Source organism: Pagrus major, chromosome 16, assembly GCF_040436345.1.
Source record: "Pagrus major chromosome 16, Pma_NU_1.0".
NCBI classification, from domain to species: domain Eukaryota; kingdom Metazoa; phylum Chordata; class Actinopteri; order Spariformes; family Sparidae; genus Pagrus; species Pagrus major.
The window spans coordinates 14843010-14856046 of record NC_133230.1 but is presented as its reverse complement, the minus strand read 5'-3'; the positions used below and the strand labels follow the sequence as shown (position 1 = coordinate 14856046).

Sequence of the window (13037 nt, the reverse complement as noted above, 5' to 3'; positions counted from 1 at the left end):
CCTGTCATTCTCCACAGTACAGGGAACCACGCTAATTACACACAATTAGCTATTCAGTAATAACCTTAGTTAGAGGGTTTGAAAATAGCTTTAAATACTGAAACACAGGAACTTTGAGCATGAAATTACAAACTACACAAATTACAGACACAAGCAGCAGCAGACAGGACACACACACACACACACACACACACACACACACAGTCTATCTTCAGTCAAGCACTAAGTAAACAACATTACCAAATCAAAGTCCACAGTTTGACTCTTAGTAACCTTCCTGTGTGTGTGTGTGTGTGTGTGTGTGTGTGTGTGTGTGTGTGTGTGTGTGTGTGTGTGTGTGTGTGTGTGTGGATTCAGCTTCCCTCCTTCACTAGCTCCTGACTCAGTACCCACAGCGGTTTGCACCATGCTAACAAGACTGAGGTCATGTCCTCTGTAAGGGAGAGTTTATATACATCCATTACACGCCTGAGAAATTTAGAGAAGCCTTTTAAACAACACTTTAATGCAGGGAGAGGGGTTGAAAAGAAAATATGAATCAATGCTTACATTGTATGTTTTGTGATTTTTTTTAGAGGTGTTTTTGATATTCAGCCACTCAACGTTAATTTGCTAACACTAGCTAACGTTAACGTCCCAACCACTTTAGATATTAGATATTAATTATAAGATATTAAGATAACATAATATAAGGAAAATAATTTGTAATTTGAACCCACCTTTAAAAAGATAAAACAAAAAAAGTACATCTAAACTGGCTAAACTCTAAATGAAAGCAGTGTAACTGGTAAACGGCTGGGTGGAAACAAATAAAGGATATGGAACAAAATGTAAATTAGGAAAGAACCATTTTAGGCTAAAAACTTACTGAAACTGAAAACTCTGATCACAGGACGACTAAAGTTAGACTCTGAAAGCGGCGACCGGAGTATCGACTGTAGGGATCACCTACAGAGAGCCGGAGAGATCAGAACATTGACTCGTTCCTTCATTGAACGTGGAGCTGTCTGACACTGTTAATGTGGCGGCAGATAAACTACCTCCCCATAAAGTGGATAAAATTATTCTCTCCCTCGGCTCGTCACCTTTGAAGGGATTATGTTCTTCTTAGTTCTGGCAAATTATCAACAAGGCAGGTGGTGGAAATGAAAACCACTCTGGAGTTAAAATAAAATGTGTCAAAGAAAATGAACCCATGCTTTTTTTTAAATTTGTTATAATAAATCAATCCTGCTTCACCGTTTCTGCTAAAGAGGTCCGTTATCAGAGATGTGGCCGAGCCTCCACCGCTGGCTGCCTCGGCGGCGGCGGCGGCACGGCTGCGATAACGATCTGAGAGGCAGACAGTGCAGCTCAGGGAAGGATTAGACCTCAGCAGTGGGTACAGTAATAACAGCTGCTGCCCGGCAGCCAACCAACAGGAACAAAACGCCCGCTCAGCTCCGCAGGGCAGGATGGAAAAAAAAGAGAGATAGACTGTCTTCTTCTTCTCGTCCACTTTTCCTTGCTTATCCAATTTTCTCTCATCTTTTGATTGCTTCTCTCATCACGGCTGAGCAGAGTAATTGGACTTTCCCCCCCTCGCTCCAGCTGTGCAGCCATTTGAAGAGCTGAGGAGCAACGTGTTGATAAAAGCGAGTCGGCGGTATAATGAGGCCGCAGTGTTTAGTTGTTAAAAAAGACACATGACGGAGGAGCATTCAGAGCGAAAAAGAGTTGTCCTCGTCCTTTTCTGATGTTTGGAGGTGAAACTTTGTGGAGGTGCATCTCAGGCCCTGTTGACGCGTAACAAAGCTTTTTCGGCACGTAAACAGCGTTTAAGGTTAATGAAAACGGACCTTTACACCCTGGCAAAGTTAAAACACCCGTGTGCTGTATGGACTCGGCCTCAGAAGCTCTGGGATGTGTGTGTTTGTGTTTGTGTTATAACTCACCAGCACCTCCTGGCCTCCTCCTGCTCTTTCCACACTCAAGTGTTCATCGGAGCCTTTCAACTTCCTCACCTGAAACCAAAACAGACGCACTAATGAAACACAGCCGGATTAAATTGGGGGGAAGAAGCGTGACGATGGCGCTGAACGGTCTGATGAGTGAACATGACGAGCATCAAACAACATAACATAATCTAGAAGGTTACAGATTAAAGGCGAGAAGGATGGCAAGCCAGTGACCAGAGTTCAAGACTGATCTTCAAGGAGACCTCACGTTAATATCCAGCTGTGATTGTTGCGATTGAAACAGCTAATTTAACCCCAAACGTGAACCTTTACAGAGCGAGGTTTGTGCTAAAAACATATAAACAGCATCCAAACTGCAGCCTCGTTCATTCAGAGGAAACTCCTTCACGACTTCGACGTAGTTTGACCAAAAGTTTACAGAGTAGATAATAAAGTTTGGATTATTTCTCTCCTTCATGCGCTGCTGATTTCCACACAGTCACAACCCGCAGTGTCGCTCCAGAAGGAGCTTCATAACGAGCCTCATTCTCCGCTGGTATCAGGCTGGATGTGGATGCTCCCCCGCCAAGGTACATGCAGCGCACTCAAACACACCGGCTGATCCCTTGAAGCCGACGCTTAACCCCCCCCCAAAATGCACATGCACAAATATTAATCCGTGACGCCCACATTAAAAAAAAAGATTGGTTTGTGGGGACTGTGATTTACTACACTCGACACAGTAATCTTTCAGAAACGAGCCCACAGAGATGTGGAGGAGCAACGACATTTACATAAATCGCTTCTATAAATAAAAATATTCTCGAGTTAGACGAATAAGACGGCTACACATGACATGTGGAAGTCATATTTTACATTTTGTCCCTTATATTTCTATTTTAAACGCACTCGTCCTCACTTTCTCATCTTTTAAATTGTTGCTCATTGTCATTTAGTTCCTCGTCGAACTGTTTCATCTTGTTTTAAGTGCCAATCTCAAAGACTTCAGTCGTCTCCAGAGGAGAAAATTATTCTATATTCTTTACTGAGGATTAAAAAGTAAAATCATAAGTATCTAACATTAAAAAATGCAGTTTGTTTTGTTACTTTCACTCTTTTAAAGTCAACAAAGTCTTTGAAACTCAAAACTTGAAAGTTTTCAGGCGAAAAGACCACCAGGCAAACAAAATCCTGCCCATCTTTCAGATCTCGATGTTCGCAAGTGTGCCTGTAGCAGCAAAACAAACATTATGTCATTTGTATGAAGAAGTCAGACAATAATTGGCCTTTTGTCGATCATCCTGTGAGCTTCTGTTGTCTGGTTTCATGTTGCAGACGACACACAGAGTCCACGATCAGCAGGGCACAGAGAGAAGAGTTAGTTACCTCACTGAGAAGTTGAAAGTGTGCAGCCTGTCGCCCTGCAGCTCACTGTGGCAGCTCTGTCTTCGTCCATCGCTCACACAGACTGTATAAAACTACTCTTTCCTCATCTAATAACGTATCCACTCACTTCTCTATCTAATGTATGCAGTTGTTTCATACACAGATACACAGATTTAATTGATTAGGAAGCATGACTGTAGAAACACGGCATTTATTTGACATTTGGGGTCTGCGACTGTGGACCAGCTCACTCTGCGTTAATGAGGAGGGAGTCAGAAAATGAAAGAAACCTCACACATGAAAGAAATGTTGATGCGTTTGGTGAATCGAGACCAAAAAAATCCCCCAAGTGAGGTGACTCAGCGCCGCCGCCGCTGCCTCTCTGACCATCTGTTTCAGTTTGTTTCGCCTTCGTTAAAGTTCGTTCATCTGAGTAACTGGAACATCCACAGTCTGACATTAGATACAGCAACTGTTATTTCCTGTTGCGTATTTGTCGTTTGAGGGGTCTTCAGCTGCTCTTGTGCACAAGACTGGCAACCTATCGAACTCATGAGCCTGACCTGAGTTTACTGAGACGAGAAACTGTCGCATCTATAACCGGAGACGGGAATCTCAGGGGAAATGTCGAGGCTTTTTCCGCTCACTTCTCTTCCCGCATGAACATATGCCAATAGCTTGGACTAAAGTCATGTTTACAACTCTGTTACTCTGTGTGTGTGTCTATGTGTGTGTGTGTGTTACCTTGGCACTGCTGTCGGAGTGGCGTCTGGCACACGCTTGGAGCTGACTGATCCAAAACTGCTGCTCCTTGGCGTCGGAGGCTACAAAGACACAAAGATGAGTTAATAAAATTACAAGCCTTCACTTTCCTTTTACACACAAGACACCAATAAATCCTCACAGGAGTTCACAGGCGGGTCAATACGCAGTTATAAGAAAAGCCATCTGCCCTTAAAGTGTCTTCACATCCGCTAATGTTCGACATTTAATTCTTATTATTCGACTACAGCTTCTGTTTCCACGGATGAACTCTTAAATTATTAGAGAATTAAACATCAGCTGGAGGAACAAGACACCAGTAGTGACAGGAGGATTTTTTAAAGTCTGAGTCTCTTTGTGAGAAGATTATTTAATAAATCATCGCTGTTGTAGTGTTTCAGGACTGTTCCCACAACACAAGGGATGAAGTTAGAAGAGCAAAGCGCTGAATTACCATAATTACTGAGGACACTGAGGACAATTCAGGAGTTTTAGCAACATGAGAGGAGTTAAACTGGTAATACATATATTTAAAAAGTGGGTATTTTATTGGCTGATCCGAGTTTTTGACTAAAGATTTAGTAAATTTGACTATTCCTGGGAAATGCAGGGAAGGTTTCAGAAGACAATTCAGGCCTTAAAAAGGTGCAATACGCAAGAATTAAAGCTGAAAAAGGTTAAAAAATTAACTAAAGTTATGAAAAAATGTGAAGAAATCATGTCACTAAAGCCTTTGTATTGTGTTGCAGAGATATCTACTGAAGTTAGCATACTAACCGCTAGCACCGACCCATCCTTTCTCATAATACCACCTGTCCAGACTGCTAGCTGCAGGGCTAACTGAGCTAACTGTTAGTAGCAGTTAGCAGTTGCTCTGGTAATACGGTGCCTCCTATTTGTTTGGAGTAGGGAGGAGCAAGTCTTAGACTCGTTTAAGGCTGTTTATACCTTTTACATATACACTTTTTTTTAAATATTCACCAATTAATCCTCAAGCTGAGGACAAAAACAAGCGACTAACAGCCGTTCTTGAGTGATAAATAAACGATTAGATGACTTATCCACTACATGTCGCAGCTCTGGGTTCATGACCCTTGTCTGAACAAAACAAAAACTACAGGTCCGTGTTAATACAAATATTTTTAGCGGCAACATCATAAGATCAGGTTCAACCAGTCTGAACCGACAGTGAAGGAGGCAGACACACAAACCCACACATACGTGCAGCGTTCAGGGCCGGTGGTGGGTGTTCGAGTGATGCTTTATTTTTTATTTAGCTGCAGCCGCTCCAGAGACCAGCTCTTGTAGTTTCAAGGTTTTAAAGTGGAGCTTAACAAAAAATTCAAAAGGCAGACATGAGTCAAAAAGGCACAAAGACAAACTGGCAACAACGGATTGACGCACGTTAAAAACATTAAAGGTGCTAATCTTAGCTAAGATAAGTGGTTGCTAACTGTAGCTTCGTTTTTACTGTACACACAAGACCGGTATCGTTCATTTCTTCTAACCCTCAGTGAAAAGGTGTGAGTGTTTAATATTTTATATAACACTTGATCAAAGGGTGAAGATGGCTGCGTATGACTGAGGACGATTATTTAACCACCCGCTCGTTTGATCCTGTCACCTTCTGAAAGACGTCCTCGGGGCTGGTTTCACTTTCTCCCCTCTGCTAAACTAAAACATTCAGTATTCTGGAAACAGCAGCGGTTCATTTGGCCAATTTGCGAGCAGCACAGAAAGCAGCTTGATACTCCCCGCATGCTTGTGGTTTTCCCCTTGGCACGGAGACAATACACCCCGTTATCTCAACACAAATAGCCGGTTGAAGCCCAGACTTGCTGACTAACGCAGCGAGCTGCAGCGCTCCAGCTGAAGGAGACGCTGACTCTCTGCTTGTGCTGACCCGCTCCAGGTCAGACGGGAAAAGAATATCCATCTGATCCCATTTCACTGACTAATTATTACAGAACAATGTCTTTGATAACGGCAAGTTTAGGCTGGAGGTCGATCCCAGCTGGAGCACCAACAGAAGAAAAGAGGAAGAAAAAAGGTTTAAAGATGGCTGACGATTGAAAATTAGTGCATCTGGTGATTCTGGACTTCTTTCTACTCGAGTATTTCCATCCAAATTAACAAATAACTTCCAAAACCAGGATGTAAAAGCTGTTTTCTATGTGTTTTGGCCTTTCATACACAAATAAAAGGTGTTTTGTGCCACTGGAAGCAGGAGCTTTTGGGAAACTCCTTCCAGAGTGAAGATGATCAGAAAATGTTGTTTTCAGTGCTCATGTGATTTTTGTAATCGACGACGCAGACAAACACATCTATCAGTGTCTGAAGCCTCATTGGCAAATGTGAAATGGAGTATTCGAGTTTGTACGTTGACAGTATGGATGATGTATTGTCTTTATTTATAAAGATGATACAACGATGGGAAGTTATCCAAGAAGAGTCTTTGAAGAGCAGAAACGTCTCCACGTCTCCTTCATTGTAATTAACTAAGCAACCACCCACCCAATAAATGATCTTAATTTGCCTTCAAATAAAGCTGGAAAATATCATATTAAGTGGAAGAGGTGACGGTGATGTAGTGATCACTTCCATGTTGTAGGCAGTACATGAGTATGTGGTTTTAAACAGTCTGTAAGGGGACGACCGAAGTCACACCTGATTACAAACACTGTCATATTATGTACTCGCAGTTCAAATTCCACCTTTTACCTTCATACAGTTTAATATTTAATTCTGTCAGCTGTCAATGAATGATCGCTGTCATGCTTTTCAAAAGAAAAGAAGAGAGAATCAACAACACTGAGTGTCGGGTGGAAACAGGAAATCAACTTCTGACATTTTGTCTTTTCATTATATTAAAGTAAAAAAAGAGGAAGAGCTACCAAGCCGAGAGTTTTGCAAAGTCTGTGCAGATGCAGACTTCACCATGAGGTCCATCAAGAGATCACGACAGCACTTACAAGTAAGTAAAAACAAGACAGGGACACCTTAAGCCTTTATGGACCCTCGCATGAACGAGGACTGAGGTAGGAGTGTAAGTACATCACTTATTTATAGCTCGAGACTCAAATAATGCTTCAGGTCTGCCAAAGACATCCGGCTTCATTCAGATACAAACGAGGGTGTAATTACCAATTATCACGGCAATTAAGCTTCAGAGCGGTCGGGAGTGATTTGCAGGATTTTTTTTTCCAGGCAACATACAGGCTGTCCTGTTACCTTATTGTGGAGGTTGCTGCAAGGATCCCTGAAGACACAACTCAGGGCTGAAAAACATCTTAAAAAGACACCAGAGCTGACCATCAATCAAAGATAATGTAGTAAGGGGGAGATGGAGATGTATTCATTAGTTTACAGTCAGGATCTCGCAACTCTCACCTCTAAATCACGCAACACGGTTGTAACAAAACAGCTTGTCGTACACTGTTTCCATCGCCCGGAGCAGCAGGCTGGATCGTCCAAACCTTTTGTGGAAGACGAGGGAACAAAAGACGAGTGAAGCCTGAGAGCGCTTCAAAGACGTGATTGTCTACCAGCATCTGAAACCTCCTCGCTGACAGCGGACTGAAGACAGCATCTGAAAGATTTTCTAACAAACCCGCCTGTTTTCTAGCGTGCGGAGGAGTTCACTTGTTGCACGTGCAACCGAGTGCAACGCCGTTAATGCTTTTTAAGACGAGGCTGCGTCCGTGTTCCCATCATTTCCATCACTTTGAAGTAGAGAAAGGACGATGGAGACAGCAACCTTTTTAAAAAATAACAATTGTGCGACGTCTTTACGCTCACTTAATGTCATTTTTTGCCTTTATGGTGCTAGACGGTGGTAGACGGAGACATCTTTTCCGAATAAGTTCTGATGAAGCAAACACTTAATTCACGTCTGATCAGCATTTATTCATATATAGCTTTTTCCAATACCGTGCAGCCGTATCGTACGACCTCTGTAAGCGTTGTCGTCATTTTTAGCTGACGTCCTGTCAGCAATCCCCTCCCTCCTCCCTCCTTCCTCCTCTCTCCGTCACCACGTGAATGCTCAGCGGCCATCGCCAGACGCGGCAGCAAACAGGAGGATCCTGCTCTCTGAGACAAGCCCGCCTCTTTATGGGAGTTCTCTGTCCTGATTGGATAAAGTGGGCAGGGACACCAGAACATTTATTTTCTCCTTTACTGCACGAGCAGGCCGACCAAACACTCTATAGAGAGCTATTTTAACACTCATTTCAATAGAGGATATAACTTACAGCAGCTTTAATAGAAGCCTAAAATAAATCTTCACATTTTCAGCTTTTAAAAGTAGAAATTAAAGCAGAACTCTCCCCGTCGGTGACTTCATAATGTGGATGCGTCACCAGGGAACATTAACCTTTAAAAATCTTCTGTTGAGTGTTATTTTGACACGCTGGTGGATTTCATTTCAGCGTACGGAGGATTCAATTTGCACTTGTCACTCTCACCGCCCGACCTCTGCCACAGTCACGAGAACGCCCTTAAGTGAAGAGTCGACTCTGAGAAAATGAGACGTTTCGCGGGAACTCGTGTTCAAGACGAGCTCTCCCGCTGAGAGTGTCTGCTCGCCTCTCCCGGGGGGAGATCAGAGTATTCATATAGAAACACCTGCTCGAGGCTGTCTTGGTTTTTTTGTCGTCATCGTCCACAGAAATCACTCACTCTGAAGGGGCCACTTACCCCCGGAGAGTGAGCAGCCGTCTAAATCAGATTTTTTTTTCCTCAGATGTGCACAAGCCCCGCTGTGATTAAAGATAATTACTTGTCTGCATTGAGCCGAGCAGCCTCCGTGTGTGGCTATGCTAATATGCACCTGCTCGTACGGTGACGCAAGAGATGCTCGCGCTGCTTAGCCGAGAGAGGACGTGCTGTTCTCGATTCAGGGAGCGTGCTATGATATTGATGAAAATTTCAAAGCTGATTTTGTGAGGTGACACGCTGACAGCTCTATTCACTGGATGAATGCGTGACGTTTGAGCTGGAAACCAACAGGGACTAAAAATGAGAAGCCGGTCCGTCCGCCTGGTTTACAATGAGCAGAAATAGACACCCGTCATGGCCTCTGTGTCCAATTTAAATATCAATATCCGTCCCAGAGTGACGGCTGAACAATACCCGACGACCACCGAGTCAGAAGAGAGAAAAATACCCATTTCCAGTCAATCACAGCGCCACCGCCGTGCTCTAATTACACCCGTTTTAATTACAGCATTGTGAAAGATGTTATTGGTTAAGGTAATGATAAGTCTGAGGATTAATGCTCGGGCCGGCAGTTAGATTTGATTAAATCGCTGGGAGATGTTACGAGCGAGCCACTATAAACGTACACACTCGAAGAAAATGACAGCGACCAGAAAGGTGAGACGAGCTTTCCCCCCGTTAAAATGACACAATGACCCGTAATTATAGGGAGAAAATGTGTTGTGATTTCAGGTTTTACTGGATTTTCAATTGGCTTTTATTAGCTTTAATTCACTCGTGATTCAGACTGCTGCAACTGCTGCAACAAATGTTTTGTGGACGACGAAACTTCACTTGACTTTCAATCAGAATCAGGGTGAGTAGATAATGACTGGATGTGAGAGTCGGATGAGACGACCAATACTAATCGATACTAGCTTAGCATGTGGACTGAAAGCACAACTATACGTTTGTGTTTTTGAATGGATTATACAAAAGAAACATCTAAAGGTGATAGTAGACGACACACACCAGTCGTTTTCCAGCCCTTGTGCTAATCAGAGCTAACTGGCTGTAGCTCCATCATTAGCATGCGGACATAACAACGGTGTCGATCTTCTTTCTTCTCAACAAGAAAGATTAAACTTTTAATCACGAGCATGCTTTTATGTTTGCTCTCCTTTATGTGGGCTGTTGAAGAAAACTGTGCTGCTCGCTCACTAAGAGTCACTCTGGCTAATCACATCAGCCCAAAATGTTGAGCACCAACAGCTACCAGTGGTCACCACGGGGATATAAATAGTTTTCAGCTGCAGGAACCAGAGATATTTTGTCAGATTTGCAGTGACGTATGGTCTTCTGGCAGTTGTTTTAATTATTTTGATGCACAATAAAAGATCGCGTCAGGAATCCTAATCAGCCGGTCTGAAAGCCGCGGCGAACAAAACTTGACCCTTTCATTGGCCGACTGTCTCCGTGTGACATCGTGTGATAAATAGCTTAATTTGCCATTTGTGCATTCAGACATGATTAAATTCCCACAGCTCTTCACCTTTGCTCGGCAGCACAACACGAGGCGCTACTGACTTCCCTCAGTCCAATAATGAGATCCTCCCTTTCTATCGCTCCGTGTTCCTCGGGCTACTCTGCAGCTGAGTTAGACGTCACATGTCAGACACGAGATGATCGAATGAGACAAAAGACAAAACAGAGAAACATTTTTAAGAGTTGTGATCATCTGTTAAAAAACAGCTGAATGATTTTTTTTTTGGAGGAGAATGCAGTGGAGCTGTGGGACTTTTTCCAGCCAACAAGAAGGTACATCGGTCAGCCTGTATGGTGCCTGAGAGGCTAAATCCAGGGCATAACAAGACAGATTGTGAGTGCACAGGACAACTAAAGGCCACTCTAATGGGTTTCTTGATCAACTCTGATCTTTCTCCATCTGGGAAAAGAGTAAAACGTTTTAGGATTCAGTCGATCTTCATCTGAATGATCTGATATCAATACTGCCGGTGGCCCGGCGTCAGATTATCATGGCGAAAAGAAACAGAAATGATGTATTATTTACACAATATCATCATATGTGCATTATTACATAATAATAATAATAATAGTAATATATAACACAATATCCGTATTTCATTTTAAAATGTCATCGTGACAGCCCTGATCCATTCATAAAATCCAGAGATCAATCTTTTAATAAAGCGTTTTTTGGGCCCCCCTGCTCCGTCACACCTGACCACGACAAGAAAAGGCGAAATCAAAATCTAGATCAGCTGCATGCATAGACTCAACCATCAAATCTGATGAAAACGCCTAAAAAGTTTGGTGACTTTACCCCAAAAACAGGTTTTAAAATCATCCCCTGTGGGAATTTACGCCCTTCCCTCTGCAGCAGCTACAGATCCTGTGTGTCCGGTATCTTCTTACACCGGGTTGGCGACGAGGAAATATGTTGAAAGCTCCTCCTGTGAAAACGCATCAACCTGAGAATAAAGGTGCCATTCAAAGCTTTTGGACACAGAGTTGATGCACAGTTGATATATGACTCCCGACTGAAATTTGAAGTTTCCCTTTTTTCAACCCCCAGGTTAGACTTTCAGGGATCACCATGGTAACCAGAACCAGATCTGAAGCGTGATCTTAATCACAGACTGTTTGTACTCTGCTGTTTGAGCCAATTAAAGAACAAATGCTGCCATTCGACTGCAGTAAATATATGTATGAAGTCGTTTTTTTGATGTGGAAGATGGGGGTCGAAACTAAAAACAGCTTTTGTGTGTGCTTGTTGTTGGATTTTCTCTCTGAGGGACTTTCCTGATCATTCTCGACCCGCACCGCGGCGTTGGAAATGAAAAAAAAACCTCTTCCCAACTTCTACTTCTCTGCGGAAAGATCGTTTCCTCTTAGCTCAACGCACACGGATCAGTGAGTTATTCGGGGAATATAGGCCAAGTTATTCTGATATCCTCCCCCTCGAGAGCGTAAAGGGACATTCCAGCGGCTCAAGTGGAGCAACAGTAGAAAGGAGACTCTCTCGCTTCAGTGGATGCAGGTCACTGAAGGCAAAGGCCTGCAACACAGTGACCAGCTACAGGCTCTGAGTCTGGCACTGGCTCTTAAAGGGATATTAACACTTTTAATGCTTTGGACAAAAAGTCTCCAGAGCTCAATTTCCCACACTGTGCCTTGATGCTGGAGCCGTTTTTCAAACTCCTCGGATAATAAAACGCAGAACACATCATAACAACTTCTACATTAGATACTAACAGTGTCTTGACACCTTGTTCACCAAATTAGCACGACGATGTCGATAGTGAAGCGTCGCAATGGACGACATCATCGTTTGTGGCAAACCCCCCCGTCGTCGCCGCTGTTTCTGACCGTCGCTCTCATGGCGACCTCCAGCCGTCTCACCCGGCTGAGAAAACTGTCTCCCATCACCAGAGAAAGGAGTCAGATCCACTCTCACGTCACTGCATGGCGAGCTTCATACTGGCCAACTCCCATTTTTCATTGCCCCCTCCTGGTGTCCTCCCGGGGACACAACTCTCCCTTTGTTCTCCCGATTTATGACCATTTTTCACACTTTTTCCCATTTCAGTTATCGCAACCTGTTTCTGCCGCTGTTCAGCAAGTAGACTGCTGAGCTGTCGCGCCTCATCCTCTTAAGTGAGTGAGAGACGGACAGAGAAACTGAGAGGAGAAAGAATATTTAAACACATTTCAGACGCCTCGGCGAGAAGAATTACCGGCTCTTGCCTAAAGTTTTAAAGGAGAGGGGATATGAAATCTGCCACATCCATTTTTCTGCCAATCACAGGGTCTGCACAAACGCTGACAGACACAGGGCACAGACTCTTTAGGGGCTTTTTATGAGAATTAAACGTACATTTTAAACTATCTGACATAAAAACGATGTTGCTGTTTTCATTCTTTAAATGCCAACACAATGCAGGAATCTCACCTGGGTTTTCGAAATCCTTTTTCACGTTTTAGACCTTCTACATGCACAAAATGCTAGAATGATAGACAATAGATGAAAGGAAAGGAAAACAAAACAAAAAGTATAATATGACCTCTTTAAGATTGAAATGCTGCAGCTTTAATTCTGTAAAGAGCTTTCCGTAACAAGCTGCATTCAGAAACGCAGGGTGGAAAAAGTTTCATTCATAACAGCCCAGTATGTACACAGCACTCCGACTGACTCCAGCATTAAACACACACACACCACTCAGTGTTTGTACT

The 13037-nt window shown here is 43.2% G+C and overlaps 1 protein-coding gene across 1 annotated transcript in view; it reads right to left on the bottom strand.

The window, feature by feature from the left end:
* The window catches only part of osbpl10a (oxysterol binding protein-like 10a), a 69639-nt gene that overhangs the window by 45046 nt on the left and 11556 nt on the right, over positions 1–13037 (bottom strand). Inside the window, exons 3-4 of the mRNA XM_073483021.1 lie at positions 4068–4147; positions 1935–2003 (exon numbers count right to left, since the gene is read on the bottom strand). Of these exons, the coding sequence (XP_073339122.1) occupies positions 1935–2003; positions 4068–4147 (149 nt within the window). The remainder of the gene's footprint in view (positions 1–1934; positions 2004–4067; positions 4148–13037) is intronic.